Source organism: Artibeus jamaicensis, unplaced genomic scaffold (genome assembly GCF_021234435.1).
Source record: "Artibeus jamaicensis isolate MK-2021 breed Jamaican fruit bat unplaced genomic scaffold, CSHL_Jam_final contig_354, whole genome shotgun sequence".
Classification (NCBI taxonomy): domain Eukaryota; kingdom Metazoa; phylum Chordata; class Mammalia; order Chiroptera; family Phyllostomidae; genus Artibeus; species Artibeus jamaicensis.
Window position 1 is genome coordinate 831,398 of NW_026521803.1, and position 17,376 is coordinate 848,773.

A 17,376-nucleotide genomic window follows, 5' to 3' on the forward strand; every position below is an offset into this window, starting at 1 on the left:
GCTGAGTGAGCGACCTCTGGACTGCAAGTCACTAAGGAGAGAAAGCTTGTCTCTGGCAGCAACACTGCTTCTGCTTCATCCCCTGCCTCCAATGCCTGGTCTGTTAGTCAAAGACGGGTAAGACCCCTGGCGGGGGGCGGGGGGGGGGGCAACCTAAGCCAGACATAATCACTTGGGAGGCCATCAAGGAAGGACTCAGGGGGGCTGCAGCAAAGAGGGAATGATGGACCCTCGCCCCCCAGCTATTCTGACATAGCCCGAGTCCCCATTTCCATCTGGGAGAAGGGCTTCCTGGCTCTAATCCACTTAAGCCTAAAACTCATGATGGGGGAGGTGGTGCAGTCCCTTGACACCTAGAGTGGGATTGGGGTGATTGGGTATAAGAAAGAATTCCTCAAATCCTGTGAAGCCTGCTTTGCTAAGAGTACTTTCATTCAGATGATAAGGGTCTGAGCAGGAAATGAGTATGTCTCCCAAAGTTTTTGCAACCCCCTTACCTGACACTGACTCAGACTAAGCCTTCAGATTTCCTTGAAATGTTATCTACTGTTTGATCCTTGCTGACTGACAGTGATTGATGAGCTTTACCTGTATTCCTGTGTATTACAACCCAATAAAAGAAGTTGAGGAAGGGGCTCTTGGCCTTTCTCCTCTGTGAGATTGACCACCTTTCATTCCCAAGCAGATCATGTCTTGGTAATTTCACTTTCATCCATGGCAGATGGGGCAACTCTGTGGGAAAAGTTGCCCCCACATGATCTGTTCTTCTGTTTGGGCCATTTTTGGGGTCTTCTCGCACCAGTTACATAATGATGTGCAGAGCCTTAGGTGTTCACCAGGATGGGGAAAGCCAGTCGCTGGATTGTGATACTGTATGCGGGGGCAAAGTCATAGAGGGAACAATGGTACTTGCTCCACTCTGTCAGATCTCAGTCCCTTCCACCGCTTCCCCCCAAGCAAACTGGGTTCTTCTTGTGCTGATTTGCATGTGGGTAGGCTTGTGTATGTTCTGGGACCCCGTGAGTCTCTCCAACAAACTCTCCTGTGAGGCTGGGAGTCTCTCCCTGCACCTCAACCCCACAAGTGTTTCAATTGGTGTTTTGAGGCTTTATTTCCTCATGCTTGGACCCTGGGTTGTGCCCCATTTTTGCCTGGTTTATCTGCATGCAAATGTGGGACTGCCTGGTAAGCCAGCCGCCTTGTGCACAGTGCTTTGCTTCACAATTGCCACCTCGATGGGTGTGCTCATTGCCACCCCATGCCCAGGGTCCTCCCGCCACCATCTTGCACACCCGGGGTGGCTTGCATGCCTGGTACCACCAGTTTTTGTTTCTCAATCCCTCTCTGCCCAGCAGCCCAACTCCACCCTTCCTACTGGATGTGTCTATCTTAACTTCTTGGTTGTCCGACTTCCATACAGTTCAATTTTCTGTCAGTTTTGGTTGTTATTTTGTTTCTAAATTGTGGTTGTCTTTATTTTGGTTGTGCGAGGAGGCACATTGTGCCTGCCTATGCCTCCATCTTGGCCAGAAGTCTGTCAAGACAATGAGAATTTTAAAAGCAGCAAGAGAAGAGCAGATAGTTACCTAAAAGGGAGTTCCTGCAAGACTGTCAGCTGATTTCTCAAAAGAAACCTTGTAGGCTAAAAGGGAATGGCAAGAAATACTCAAAATGATGAAAAGCAATTTTCTACAAACACTTTAACCAGCAAACCTATCATGTGAAATTGAAGGACAAAAGGCTTCTCAAACAAGAAAAAGCTAAAGAAGTTCACTACCACCAAACCAGTTTTATGTGATATGTTGAAGGGTCTCCTTCAATAAAAAGATAAAAAATATGAACAATAAAATGTCAATAAATATATATCTAACAACAATTAAAAAACAAAAATAAAAAACAAAATAAACGAACAAGCAGAACAGAAACAGAATCATAGACGCAGAGAATGTTTTGATGGTTGCCAGATTGGGGAGGGATTAGGGGGATGGGTAGAAAAAGTAAAGGGATTAAGAAGTACAAATTGGCTTTTACAGAATAGTCATGGGGATGTAAAGGACAGCATAGAGAATATAGTAGCCAAACAATATATATATGAATATATATGCACTGCAATGGATATGGACAACAGGGTGGGAACTGCCTGAGTGGGGAAGGGGGCATCTGGGTAGTGGGGAGTAAAGGGGGGAAATTGGGGCAACTGTAATAGCATAAAGAATATAATATAATTTAAATATTAAAAAATGGGATACCTTAAGGTTATCATCAGAATTTATTAATGAATGTGTTAGCTATTACAATCCTCACCATTGTGTATATATAAACTATTATTTAATGTGGAGGAAATTTTCAAAGAAGAAACACTTTGTTCAATATGTTATTTTACTTAATTGGTGCTATCGTCAAGGCTTGTATTCTGTGGTCTCTAGCGGTCCTTGAAGTAACAGTTTAAAAAGAAAATTGAAATAGGATTGTAGCACTTAAAAACTATCCTGTTGAGACTCTGATAATACCCACTTTTTTATACCACTCACTTAGAAAGTCACTGAACACAGAGCTTCCATATGATATACCTTATACTTTTATTTTACTGTGTTATATCTCCAAAGAAACCTGAGCATAGAAATTTTATCTCATACTTCTTAACATCTCAATACTACAGAGCCCAACACTAGATTCTTGGTAGAGTATCAGTAAATATTGAGGTTGGAGTAAGTTATCACACTTAAGATTGCTAACCCCCATGGTAAATGCCAAAAAAAAAAAAAAATTTCAAGAATTTCTGATGTTGGTGAACAATGATTTTTTTCAAGGGAATAATGATTATACTTCATAAAAGAAATAAAAATTTTTACAATTTCATTTATCATGCTATACAAAGGAAAATGCAAATTATAACAAGTCCATGGGCACAGAAGTTAATATTAGGCTTTGAGCAATTAAGTATTTAACTATAATGTTGACAAACATAGTTTATAACACGGAAGCCTTATTTCTCCAGGTAACCTACACTATTTGATACAAATAAATATGCACAGCACTTTTAAAATGTCAGCTAATACATGACTGCCAGTGAACATGTCTTCAAGTCTGGCCCCTTTTGTAGACCTCCTCACAGGACCCCTTGGGAAAATGCTCTTCCTCTACAATAGTCTATCAGTGTTTCTTTGGACAGTCAAGTTTTGAGGTTTCAAAAAACCACATCCATAAGTTATTCTGAGGTTCTTCAGGAAGATATACACTTACTGAGTACCTATTGATGCAGCCAACGACAATTAGCAGTTACTATGTGCCAGGTACCATTCTAAGTACTTCACATGTACAGACTGGCTCAATCCTCACAATAACCCCAACAGATAGGTACTACCACCTCCATTTTATAGATGTGACAATTGAGGTTTGGAGAGAAAAATTCACACATCCATGATTATACCATTACTAAGGGCTACAGCCTGAGTTTGCACACAGTCTGTCCATTCTCAGAGCCTTTGCTCTCAACCACCATGCCAAGCTCCTCAGATAAAGTACAATTCGGTAAGTGCTCAGAGTCTCAGACGATGCTTTGGGAACTCAAGGGAAGAAGAAAGTACTCCCTATTAAAGTTCAGGGAAGACCTCGAGGAGAAGGATATACAGGATTGTGACTAGTGGAAATGAGATAGGCATGAGTACTTACGAGTCTGGTAAACTTATTTTGAATAATCTGAAAATTAAAAAATTTCCATTGCAGGATTAATGGACTGAAATTAACAAGACAAACAATAGGAACAAGGGTGAAGTTCAGAAACTTCAGCTGCACATATTTAGGATAATTGCTTCCTGGCATCAGTACATTTTGTGTGAAAAAGATGAAAAGATTTTGGTTAAATGGAAGGTCATTACCAGCCAACATTACATGGATGCCACGAAAACTACCAGTAACTGGATTCTAAGTGTCATAGAAGTGTATCATTCAGGAAGGGGAGATAATTACCTCGAATGCAGCAGAACTGGAATTCAGCTGTGGGCATCACATTAAGAAAGAATGCTGAAACCAGGACTGAATTCAGAGCAGGATGGATGAAGAGAGACCATCAAAAAGCCATGCCACATGTGAAATGTTGAGAGCACTGGAGAAATTTAGGAGGTTTTGAGGAAGTAACACCACTGTCTTCAAATATTCAAGAACTATCTTGGGAAAAACAATCTGTGTAGACTCACTCACAATATAAAATTAGAATCAATGGGAGAATAATAGAACCAATGAATCCATTAATATTAATAGCTAGCTCTATATTAGCTATGTGGGAGGAGGAATGTTACTGAGGTACAAGAAGTAATCTGTATTCAGTGGGGCCAACATGCTAGCTATAGAGACAAGATAATACTTTTTCAGAGAACACGAACCTTGCTGAGTATGGGAGTGCATAAATATTACAGGAAAGATATTGATAACCTGGTCTTTACAAATTTGGAGAAGTCCATTTGAGGGAAGTGTTGAAATAGTGCTTTAAGGAAAAAAGGGGTGTGGAATTTGAATAGATGAATCAGTTTACAAATCCAAAATTGTCAAGTCACCACCCTAAAGCCCAATCTTCAGTAAACAAAAAGTGCAAAAAGATTACTGAGAATGCTCAGTGAATCCCCTAGGGTTTAAAAACACAGAAAATTCTCTAAGAAGTAAAGTGATTCCTTTCCCTTCTTTTCTCACAGTAGTACCCTCCCCCTCCCCTCCCCTCCCCCTCCCCCACCCCAGTCCAACACAAAACCATAGCGACAAGATTACATATTACTAGGGAAGAGGAATAGATGCTATTGGAAAAGGAAGTAAAGCTGGGCTGAGAATACGGAAGGGGGGGGCCCTTTAATGAGGAGAAACAGCCTCCCTGATCTGTTCTACAAGTGAGTCCTGCAGTTACTTCCACCAAAACCTCAGAGTTTTCCTACAATCTCCAGATTGAAAAACACACGCAGATAAAAAATGTTGCCCTTCACTCAGCACCATGTGGGAGAAAATGCCTGGGTCTCAGCATCAAACTTTCACATTCTTGCCCTGTCACTTATCAGCTTTATAAACTTCATCAACACACATAACCTCTTTGAGCCTCAGTTTCCTTATCTCTAAACTACAGACAACCAGTTCTCCGTGGAGTTCTTGTGGAAATTAATGAAACAGTATTTCTAACATGCCTGCACACATTCTGTGGTTCCACCGCTACCATTATCTGCAACCTAGAGATTTCTAGAGAGCTGTTTAGGCAGCCCGGATACCTTTGTTCTTCAGAAGTTACACTGCTTCTTGAAAAAGTTCAAGATGAGTTTATGTAATATCTCGGATTTCTTCAACTTCATAGATCAGAAAGCAATTTCATAGATTAGATCAATTTCATAGGTTAGATTGAAGGGCTTGCAACCTTTTACTGTAAGGGATTGCCATAAATGTATCTTTCTGCCAAAAGAGATTATGCTTAGGGTGTTTGGTTTTGTAAGGAAGAGGAGGTGCAGGGACCGTGAGGGGGAGGGAATGAGAGGAGGAAGCAGAGGGGCTGCCAGTTCTAGGGACAGATTAAGTGATAAACCCTGTAGTGTTCTAACGAAAATATACCAGAAGATTCATACCTACTAAATAATGTGAGGTTAGCAAAGAATGAAATGAAAGACAATTAAAATTTAATATGCTGTTATTTAAAAACAGTCTTTTGAAGTGAACTTTTTGCCTCCACTGTATTGATATTTCTAACAGGCACCCTGTCTTGAGGATCCCTGCAGTCCCCGTAGACGTCCCACACCACCTGTTCAGGTCTTCCCAGAACGCCTGCCTTCAGCAAGCAGGACTGTGTCGTGGGTACTGCCTCCACTTCTGCAGCTTCCATACACTTTTGAAGTTTACGAAAGCACTATTTGGAATAAGCTCCACAAAGCATGGAACAAGAAAAGCTGGGTGAAGTATCTCTGATCCTATGTTCCAATGTATACTTACCCCAAGTTTCAGGTAGCTAAGTATTTAAGTAGCCAAAATAATGTGACTTTTGTGAAGCACCAGGTTGGTTTCTTGGAAAGTCTAAACTAGGTTGGCCTGCAGTTAAGCAGAAAATATAATTTACGTAGCTGGCACTGATTTTACTAAGTATATTCTTAAGAGAAAGGAAAAAGTTTAAATCTTCATGTTCGTTTTAATTAAACACATCTAACAACAGAGAATTACTTCATATTGTCATTGCTCACAGAGACAAGCCGTTTTACTCTGCTCACTTGGTAGTGGTATCTGAGCTTTGTAAAGGTATCATTTATTCATCACTAAAGTCACCTAGCAATGAATGGCCATCTAATCAGCACTTACATTGCCCAAACACCACTCTCAATAGTTTTCTTTCTCCCGTAAATAAGGCACAGGCTTCTCTATCACTGAGAAACAATTCCCCTTTCTCAATCCTTCCTTCCTTGTGTTTACACAAGCCTTCCAGGGTAGCTGTTCTGGTGCAATCTTCTCTCAGTGCATGGTCTTATCACCAGGTCACATGGCACCTTCAGAGAGGGCTGCCGGGCTGGTTTACTGTCTCCCAAGGCAGTGCAGAACTGCTTCCCGGCATGTTTACTACAATAATACAGCACATGTTGACTGGACTGCTTTCACCCTCTGCTTTTGGAAAATTTCCAGGCAGGATCTGTGTTTACATGATACAAGACTGATTCAAAACACCATTTTCTGGGGTTTTAAACAGGCTAAACAGGCTTTGAGACACATTCCTGCACTCAGCTCAGGGGGGTCAGCAGGAGGCCTTCCAGTGAATCTGTTATTTCGCTTTGTCCTTCTATTTATTGCAGAAGGGCTCTGATTTCCTTTTAGATCATCTCATAAGCCATTCTGTTATTTTTTCCTGAAATTTTTGCCAGGACCTTGGCTAAGAAGAGGCCCTTGCGTGATTATGTCTGTTGTCTTCAGAATTCCTTATCTGCAAAGATTCTTTCTTAGGTAAATTAAACTGTGTTCTTTTTTCCATCTGATTTTTTTCTTCAGCTTTAGAATCAAGAAATCTTTTCTTTACAGTTTCAAATGTAAACACGAATCTTATCTTCTTAAACTTGCCTTCGATTAGCACGGTTTCTACTCAGTCCTTGGTTACAGTTCAGCATGAGCCTTACAAAATTTGCAAAGGGGCAGGATGGTGATTACACGCAGAACTACAGAGGCCATCAAAATGAAACTGTAGAATTTAAAACTTAGAAACATTTTCTAAATATAATACAAATTCCTTATTACTTACAAGATTTAAAGTTAAGGAAACTGTCCCTATTTAGAAATTTGGTGATACTCATCAAAGCACATTAATGTTAAATTATTTTCACAGATGAACACATTTGGTCCATGATACTGCCACATCCCGGACACCATGCTGAATAGCTACATCCTATCGTGGACCTTGATTTTGCTTACCACCTTCTGGAATCTGAGGTAAAAGTTTAAAAAAAAAAAACCTCTTACAAAAATGCAATATTTCATCTAAGACGGTGTTCTTACCACACACTAATTTAAAAAGAAGCTTTTGGGGCCAAAGGAGACATCACCTTTGAAGACACTATGCACACAATTGTAAAATATAAAGATGATGCTACGTAACTAAGAGGAAGCCAGAATGGTCTAAAGCAAATGATTCTAATTTAATTTAAGGGAAATGAAATTCCAATAAACAACCCAAACCACCCTTCCTCACATTTCTACTTCCCTCCAAAAGACAACACATAGGACTGGAACAAAAGTTAAAAGAAAATAAAGACCAATGAGTTATTGACAGGGTGGCTATATGGGCAACAGTATTCTGAACATTATACATGAAAGGTTCATCGTTATTATGGAAACCACTCTGGGAAAAGCAGGCCATTTGTGTTATTTGAAGTGGACCCTTGGCTTGCTCTTAAACAGACTAATCATGGCTTTGGGAATACACTGTAACTTAAGCACCAGTTTCTGAAAAGAAGGTACATAGGGAAGAGTAGGCAGAGGCCAGGAAAAGAGTAGAAGAAACCGTCAGATGCAGGTCACTCAAATCCCAGGCAGGACATTTTTCTGCAGGGCAGGCACATCCGAGAACTTCCTCTCTACTCACCTGTTTTCTCTAGTAGGACCAGGGCAGCAGACACTTGAGGTTGGTGCCCTCTTCCCAGCACTGAAAACAAGAGGAAGAGCTTGGTGGCCTGAGCAGAGAAATACATTAATTCCATTAAAGAGTGGGTGATCTTGCTTGGTTAATGCTGGCAAGGGAGTCCCCTCAGCAGGCATTGCCAAAATTAGACACTTACGTGGAAAGACTGGATTAGATCCTTGAAAAACTCCCGCTCAAAAACAAGAATCGGAATCAAAAGACTTCTAAGGTATACTATTTTATGTCTCTGTTAAGATCCTATTTTAAATAGTCTTCCCAAATTAGTAACGGGATTTATCTACTTTCTTGCCATCTCTGATCTTGAGAAATTTACAATCTCACAGTAACAAAACTCTTCTTTAAAAGGCTAAAAAATTACAATTGATTATCACTTACCAATATGTACCTATAACCTGCTGATCAAACTGTGCATTCACTTAAAAACCGATTTTTTAAAAAATCTGTAGCAACAATGTCCTCTTTTCTTTTTGTCTTTTAAGTAAAAGAAAGAACCAGACTGCAAAAAGAAGTCTGTAACCCAAATTGTTGATTTAGGAAGCTCTCCTAACCTTACCTCTTGGCAGATTAAAAGTCTTCAGAGATGATCTTCTTAAGGGAGGGGCACAAAACATCCCTGAGCCTAGGTGTCCTCAGGGCCCAGAGGTGGGGAGGCCATCCTCTGGCCACATTCACCACCCCACCCCACAGACTGCTGCCACCGCCTGCAGGGGAGGACAGCACCGCGGCCTCCAGCCTGCAGGGCCAGTGAGTTCCTTGCCACAGTGGAGAACTAATTCCCATCGCACAGTAGCTATTGTAAAGAGGTGGGGCCTGCAGGACAAATGTGGCCTCTGGGCCTTCCTGTTTGTGTCCTAGCTCAAACTTTCATCCATTTCCTAAGGAAGACTACAAAGTGTAATAAGCCTGAGAAGGCTGAGATTTATGATAACGTGTGCAGGGGCAATCTTTAGAAACAGTTTTTTCCTTTCCTTCTTTTCTCCACAAGCAGATATGAGGCTTTGAAAGTACTTTAAAAGTGGAAAGCAAAAACTATCTGTTGTGGTTTGGTAAAGATATTCTACTCCTGAAAGATTTTTAACATGAAATGTAGAAAAGAAAAATTTTGTTGATGATTAATCTAATATATGTTACATAACAATGCAAAACTAATAAGCAACTTTTGGTCAGAGGCAAGGGTTTGATTAGAAAAATCCTTGCCATGTTCTAGCTCTAATTAAAGAAATTCACCCACTCTCTCAGGGCCTCAGTTTCTTTGTCTGAAATAAGAAACCAATAACATGTAACTTACACTTGTGTTGTGAGACCTGCATAAAATGACTGTAAAAAACCCTATACTTTGCCTTATATAAGTCAGAACATGCTATCATTACACTGAACTACCTAATTTCCACACGCTATTACATAATATCAGGACCTCGTAGCTAGATAAAATGTACACATACATCTCCTTTCTTCTCTGCAAAGTATGTATGCATTTGTTGGCTTGTTCATTATCTGACTTCTCCATTGGCACCACAGTTGTAGGAGGGCCAGAGTCCTCACTAGTAATGCTGATTTAACAACTCCCAGTACCAAGAACAGCTCTTGGCATGTATTACCACGGAATATGCAATAAATTCAGTTAAATAAATGAACAGATAAATGCACAATTTCAGACAAATCAAACGCAGTGTTCTATGTATAGCAAGAGTGCAATAAATACCTATTAAATTATTAAATGAGCAACAACATTTTCTGTAGAGAAACATTCCATGAAAATGCAACAGAATTTTAAGAAAGTCCAACAAACATTTGAGATAAATATGACTGTATGTTTTGTTAATCCCTGTTCAAATATTAAGATGGTTAATGTACAATCTTATTACATCATGAATATGAGATACAATATTCAATATGAATTAATTCACTAAAAAGGAATTTTAGGTTCATTCAGAATGTACCTCAAATCATTCCTCGGGCCTGTGTCTGTTAAAAATGGAAACACTCCGCTGACGCCCCGCAGGTCCTGACTTGGTGGCAGCGGGATCTGATAAGGACTCATTGATTTCCTTAAAAGCATTACCAGCCACGAAGGATAAACATGCATGGTCCCTTGTGGTTCCACCACAGGACTGCTCATGTTTACTGTCACTAACCTGCCAGGAGACAGGGCAGTCTCGGGGATCAGCAACAACAGATTACGTTTGGAGCCTTTGCATTACTGTCTGAGCCCAGTTGAGGCCACTTCAGTCCACTACGAGACTAAATCAATTCTTTGATAGCTGCTCATTAATCTATCATGTCTACAAAAGATACGGACTTTAGTGGATATTTGTCAACTTCACCAAATTACCAAAAGAAGGATCCTGAATTTTAAACATCATGGGAAACACAATTCCCTTTTACCTCTAAGGACTTCTCTTGCTTCGCCCAGGAAACAGGAACTTCCATGTCTCTCTCTTCCTTTCCTCTCTGCCCTCTCTCGGCTCCCACTTTACAGATAGAACAAGAGCTCTCTTGCTACAGATCTTTTCACAAGTATTAAAAATGGAGAAAAAAAAGATTTGAAGGTACTTACTCTGAATTAAGTCATTTTAGTTCCGAAATATGAGGAAGCACTTCATAATCATAAAATCTGAAAGTTCTATAGCTTTTGGCTGATGAAAAAGAGTCTCTGAAGAAGAGAGTGATGGCCAAATAAAAATAATTTACTGCTATTAGCAAGTTATCTGTCCTCTCTGTTTTTCCAAGAGACACCGTAAAGAAGTCTTTCACCACATCCCTTCTCCTCCTCCCCCCTCAAGCAGTTTCTCTACTGCTAGAGGCATTTTTAACTAAGTAATTAGAGATTCTAAAGAAGTTTTGAAGTAGATTCTTGACAGCTTTTGGCAGCAAGGCTTTCTCACCTTACAGTAGCCTCTGGCCTAACAAATACAATCTACATGGATCTCGTGAGTTCAACTAGGAGAGATCAGATGTGGCTTAAATGCCTCCCGGAACATGCACATTTGACCCTGGGGAAGGAGGATGAATTGTGGAAACTGTCATCCAATAGTCCAGCCTCTTCTTCATCTAATGTCAGAACTCTTGTAAGCACTCACCCAGAAGCTTTGACATCCTCTCCTGGGGACTGTGAGGAACCTGCGAGCCAGATCCTGGATTAATGGCTTTACAGCCCTGGCTACTGACAGACTTAATCAAGATATCATTGTGTTACTTGGTTAGCAAATACAAAGATAACTTCGAGCTACTGACTACGGGGTCTTCTTGTGCTATTTCTATACTTATTTGGGATCATATATCTGATTTAAAAAAACATTTATCTAATACTGCAGAATATATAACAATCAATCTTGCAAGAGAAGACAATGTACAGGCAAGACTAAGAGGAGCAAATACATTATCCCAAAGTCTGCCATCACCGGGTGTTACACTGCACAAAAGAACAACATGAATTTCTCCTTTCTGCCAGCTATTATTTTATGGAAGGACAGGTAATTTCCTGTCAGCTGACTCTAGTAACTATGCTTAGTTGGGAATAAAATGAAAGATTTATCTTATTGACAAGGAAGTATCGTCATAGCAAGTTAATTTCAAAAGTTTAGGGCTATTTCTTGTCCAAAAGGAGAAATAAAGGAGATAACAGTTCTTCCTCCGTTTCTCCTCTTCAACTTTCTGTGGGCGGGACTCTTCTAGAGGCTTTGAATTGACGACACAGATGTGTAAGTACAGGGTTCCTATTCTCAATTCATGAACCAGTAAGGCAGCTACAGAAATCACTATAGTACAGTGGTACCACGGGGTAGTAAACGGGGAAGTACAGCCTACTATCAAGAGTACAGGGCTTGAAGTGAGGACATCGGTTCAAATTCTGGTTTTGCCACACCCATGCTGTGTGATCTTGGACAAATTTCTCAAAATCTTGCTTTCCTTATGGGTAAAACAGAGAATACACTAGACCTGCCTCACAGGAACAGGTGAAAATTAAAAGAATTTAAGAATGCAAATCCTTAAGGGAGTGCCTGGCTTTTGGAAGTCCTTAATAAACAGCGCTGATACAAAATAAAAATATTAAAAGAAATACCTAAGTTGCTATGGACATTAAAAGGAGAAAAAAAAATTTTATCCATAACTAAACTAAGAGAGAATTTTCCAGCCAGGAAACTGCTCTCTTAGAATAGCTGGATATTGAGGTTATTTTTGACTTATCTCCCTTAAGTTTGGAAGGTAATTGGAAAAAAGGTACCAGAAAAGAAGAGGGGCCACAGCCACCCCTAATTTCCCAGTTGCCATACCCACTACTTTTCTGAGATGCCCAACATGGGCCTGTGTCTGATCTCAGCCTGTGCTAACCCAAAGCACAGCAAATGGCCTTGGAGTCTCTTCTCCCCCTCCTGCAAAACTCCTTCTCTCCCAACACCAGAGATAGTCTCAAAGGCTACCTTAGTATTTAGGAGAAAACAACCAGAATATTCATGAAAATGAAAAATTTCATTTCTGGCCATGGTGGGTGGATTAAGTGGGACTGGATTAGTGTTTCCCCAGCAAATAACTGGAAAACTGGATAAAATATGTGAGAAACCGTTCATAGATATTAGATTAACGGGAGCACATAAAAGTGACCCCTGAGAAAAGGGGAACAGCTGCAGTGAGTTCTGCAGTTTCCCACCTTGCGGCCTGGATGCGCACATCAGACTGACAGTGTGGTGAGAGGACACCCAAGAACACTGGGGTCTCGCGGAGTTGAGGGGACACAGAACAGAGCTCACGGAGGCTAAGGCACATGGAACTTGCTAGGAAAAGTTACCTTACAGGAAGGATCTATGCAGAGGAGAGCTCGTTAAATCAACATAGGAATTTCCTTGAGTTTGTTGCTGCATGTTAAGTCATACATGCATAAGTTCGATGTTATAATTATGGGCAAAAAGCAAATAAATATCTATAAGTTAAACAATTCCAAGAGCCACCAAGGAAGGAGGAGATACTTGAGTTGTTATCAGCCAGAATAGGAAGCCTTTGCTCAGCACCTGAGGCTTGAGGCCACAATGCCAGAAATTTGGCAGTATGACAACTGAGAGTCCGGTACCAGTGTCGTAGCACGGCTAACGCATCCCTAGAGTAACAACTGTTCCAGATCTGCCCTAACAAACCTTTGTAGACAAAGGCAATAAAACGTTACATTAAACGAAACCAAACAAACAAAAACATCACAAGTCTATCATTCGATAAAAAACTAAGACACAGCAAAAAATCAAGAAAATGAGACACAGAAACAGACTCAGAAATGACGGAGCTGAGGAATTAGCACGAAAGGCCAATTATAAATATGCTTAATATATTTATGGATTTAAAAGAAAGAGATGGGAAGATAAGTGGAAGATTAAAGAAGAATAAGACTTTATAAAAAATTTTAAATTTTGAAACGAAAATATACCAAATAGAATTATCAGAACACTAACTGCAAAAGAAGAGACCAGTAAATTCAAAGGCAAAACAATATAGAAAATACCTTTCATGTCCATTATATCTCAATTTAAAAAAATTAGGTGGCAGTGGCAGTGGTGCTGGCGCTGGAGCGCTCCTTCCTCTCAGGGACCAGCGGGCCCCACGAATGAGGACATTCTTCTGCCACTGCCTTTTGCCACTGCACTGCTCTTCCTACCTGTTGCCAGGCCCTCTGTTCTCACCGCAGGGCCAGCGCCAGAGCCGGTACCTCGCAGCAGCCCCACCACTAAAGTACAAGGACAGCAGGACCTTCAGCTTGGGGAATATGATCACAACTAAGCCAGGGAAAACACCAGTTCGCATTGAAGACCAAGAACATCGGAATGCTTTATGAATGTGAAATATCCGATGTGCAAATACACGTGTCCACTTTCACCTTCTGAATAACAACAGGTGACATAACCTGAGAAGGTGAAGGTACACTTAAGCTGGTGAAACATAGAGCTGCAGAAGCTGCCATAAACATGTGGAAAGTCAGCACTTTGTAGTAGCTGACCCATTAATGCCTGATCCTTCTGAACAACCATGGAACCAGCTTAATCCTATTTGTTCATTACAGGCAATTTATCATGGCTAGAGACTTCCTGAATATACCCTTTCCCAGACAGGGGAACTGCTCAGAAAATATACCTGATGACCTTGCCGGCTCAAGGCATTTATGGAAACTGGAAAAGGGATCTAAAAAAAAAAAGGCCAAGAGAAATGCTGCTGAGGAATTTGTGAGATTCAGTAATATTTTTCCAGAGAACCACATTTCCTTAACCAACATAGAAGGTCATTCTCTAGGATGCACTTGGCATTCCTTGAGGAATTCTTCTGGTGAAAAGATAACTTAGTGAAAAGAAGCCTCTTCAATATTTCAAATACAGATTATATCCAGCTGCTTAGTAAAATCAGCAAGGAACAAGATTTTAATGTAATGTATTTGGATACAGAAAAATGAGGGCCAGCAGATTTACCGGTGTCTCGCTGAAGGGTCCACCAGTCCCATTACAGTCTGTTGTGGCTCTGGGATCTCCTGTGGTAATCACACAGTGATGCAGCTCACAGTGCTTTGCAGCAGAAAGAAAGTAAACTGGAGCAACTTAGAAAACCCTTCAGCAGCACATTTAAAAAAATGCCCCTTTTACCCCTTCCTAAATAAAATGTTTACTGTAATGTTTAGTTTGTGTGCTGTTTTAAATCTCTTCATAGATTCCAGTAAGACTCCAGATTTAATTATCTCCCAGTAGTTGCTATTAAGCTCTTTTTAATGGCTTCAGCGTTGTATGGTATATTATACTTATATACTGCCCCCCATTTTATAATGCCATGCATGTAAAAGGAAGAAATGTATTTTTATTGATGATGATAAAGATTATGATCTAAAAGTATTGCTCACAATGCCTTTCTTACTGATGATTAACTTCTTCTTTGTGCAAGGCTTTATAAAGGGAATTTGAAGGAAGCCCCTTAGCATTGAGTGTTGAGAAATGTACTAAAAGGCTTTTAGTGAATGTGATTGTTAAATGTCAGGGAACATGAGTGGTCTGCTGCATATTTGAATCCATGTAATAAAGAGCTCTTGCTATAAAAATTAAAAATGAGTTAATCAATTAAGTATGTCAACTATACCTCAATAATAAAGAAAATACCCAAGCTGAAAAAAACGGAGAAAAAAATGAACAGTATCAGTGACCAGTGGACCAACATCAAGCAATCTAACACACATGTTACCGGGGTACTGGGAAGGGAATGGAGGGGACAAAAATGATGTAAAGAAACAATGGCTGAAATGTGCCCAAATTCAATGAAAACTATACACCAGAGATCCAATAAACTCAATGAACCCCAACAAAGATAAAACAAAAAACCACAGCCAGGGATAGCATGATAAAATTGCTAAAAACAGAGATAAAGAGAAACAGCAAAAGCAGCAGAGTGGGGAAACACAGGCATATAATGTACAGAAGAGCAAAGGTAAGAATGACTGCAAACTTCTCATTGAAACAACACAAGCAAAAAGCAGGGCTTTTTTCTTTCAAGTACTGGAAGAAATAAAAAGGGTCAACCTAGAATTCTATATCCAGTGAAAATATCCTTCAAAAACAAGGACTAAATAAATCCAACCTTAGACAAACAAAAGTACAGAGAATTCATGGCCAGCAGATCTACACTACAAGAAATATCAGAGTGTGTTTTTTCAATAAGAAAGAAAATAATACTAGATGGAAACTTGAAACTACACAAAAGAATAAAAAAAAGTGTGGGAATTTGTAAGTATGTGGTCACATAAAAAAGTATCTTCTTATACTCGTACCTCTTTAAAATAAAATGGACTGTTTAGAATAAAAATAATAACAATGCATTATAAGGTTTATGACATATGTAACAAATAAAATGTATGACAACAATACCACAAAGGACAGAAAGGAGAAAATGACAGCACAGAGTGAAGAGGTTACATTGTACATAGAACATTACTTGAAGGTGGGATGTGGTAAGGTCAAGCGGGATCAGTGTAAACTCTGCAGTGGCCATTAAAAATAATCAGAGCGACAAAAGAGCGACAAGACAAGAGTAGAAATAAAATGGAATACTAAAAATAATTATAATACTTAAGTAACCCAAAAGAAGGACAAAAAAGAAGAGAAGGAGGAAAGAGAACAGATGGGATAAATTGAAAACATACAGCAAGACAGGAGATTAGACCCAGCCCTATAGGCTGCCTACAAGAGAAACACTTTAATTATAAAGACACAGTGTAAAAGTAAAAGGATGGACTAAATTTCCCAGGCAAACATTAATCACAAGAAAGCATGCATGGCCACATTCATTCAGACAAAGCAAACTTCTATGGCAGTTTGGGTCTTTAGGGGAAGCAGATATCAAGAACTGAATCAGAAGTTCAAGAGATTTATTGCAGGACACACTTGTGAAAGATAAAGGTGAGAGGGAGCAGGAGTGGGTAGAGAAAGGCCTTCAGACATGACTGCAGATCTGATACGTGTGAAAGGACAGGAGAAGAATCTGGGTTGGAAGAACCTCACACTGCAGTGCAGGCCCAAGAACATCTCAGCCAGTCCAACCGCAGACACTGAACATCAGAGGACCTGGCATTGAGTAGAAATGGCCCAGCTATAGTTTCATGTTGTGCTCAGTCATGGGCTAACAGCATCCTGTTGAGAGCATAGCTGCAGTGCGACTATGAGGTGATCCCAAAAGTGTGACAGCTGAGGGTAAGGGCTACTTTTGGGAAAAGAGGTCTGAAGTTGTGCTATTGCACAACTCTATTGCTGACGCAGCTTTGGAATAAGGGATATGACCAAGGACAATGAGCAATATTCTTAATGATAAAAGGCTAATTTTCATAAACAGAAACTAATAACCCTATATGTGTATACATAAACCACAAGACTTCAAAATATTTGAAGTAAAAACTCTCATACCTGAAAGAGGAAACAAATAAACCCCAGTGACAGTTGGAGATGTCAACCCTCCTCTCAGTAATAACAGAACAACTAGACAGAAAATCAGGAAGACTATAGAAAGCTTAAATAACAGCATCAAACAAATTAAAACTTAAAAGATATTTATAGAATACTCCCACTCAAAAGAGCAGAATACACATTCTTTTTAAGTTCACAGGGAACAATACCAAGATAAATTACATGCATGACCATAAAACACCTCTCAATAAATTTTAAGGTACTTAACTCATACAAAGTATGTTCTTTGACCACAAAAAAATTTCATTCAAAGATATCTAAAAAACC

The 17,376-nt window shown here is 39.8% G+C and overlaps 1 protein-coding gene and 1 pseudogene across 7 annotated transcripts in view; one reads left to right on the forward strand and one right to left on the reverse strand.

Annotated features, from left to right (window-relative positions):
- The window catches only part of ARHGAP28 (Rho GTPase activating protein 28), a 222,503-nt gene that overhangs the window by 147,380 nt on the left and 57,747 nt on the right, over positions 1-17,376 (reverse strand). For 2 of the 7 annotated variants that reach the window (XM_053664301.1, XM_053664303.1), the window contains exon 2: positions 8,081-8,140. The exons of 3 other annotated variants lie outside the window; for them this stretch is intronic. In XM_053664301.1, coding sequence (XP_053520276.1) covers positions 8,081-8,140 — 60 coding nt within the window. Of the gene's footprint in view, positions 1-8,080; positions 8,141-8,690; positions 8,888-10,077; positions 10,163-17,376 lie in introns of those variants that run through there. 2 more of the 7 variants (XM_053664305.1, XM_053664307.1) reach the window with 2 other exon arrangements.
- On the forward strand, positions 13,824-14,853 carry LOC119034736 (interferon-inducible double-stranded RNA-dependent protein kinase activator A-like; annotated as a pseudogene).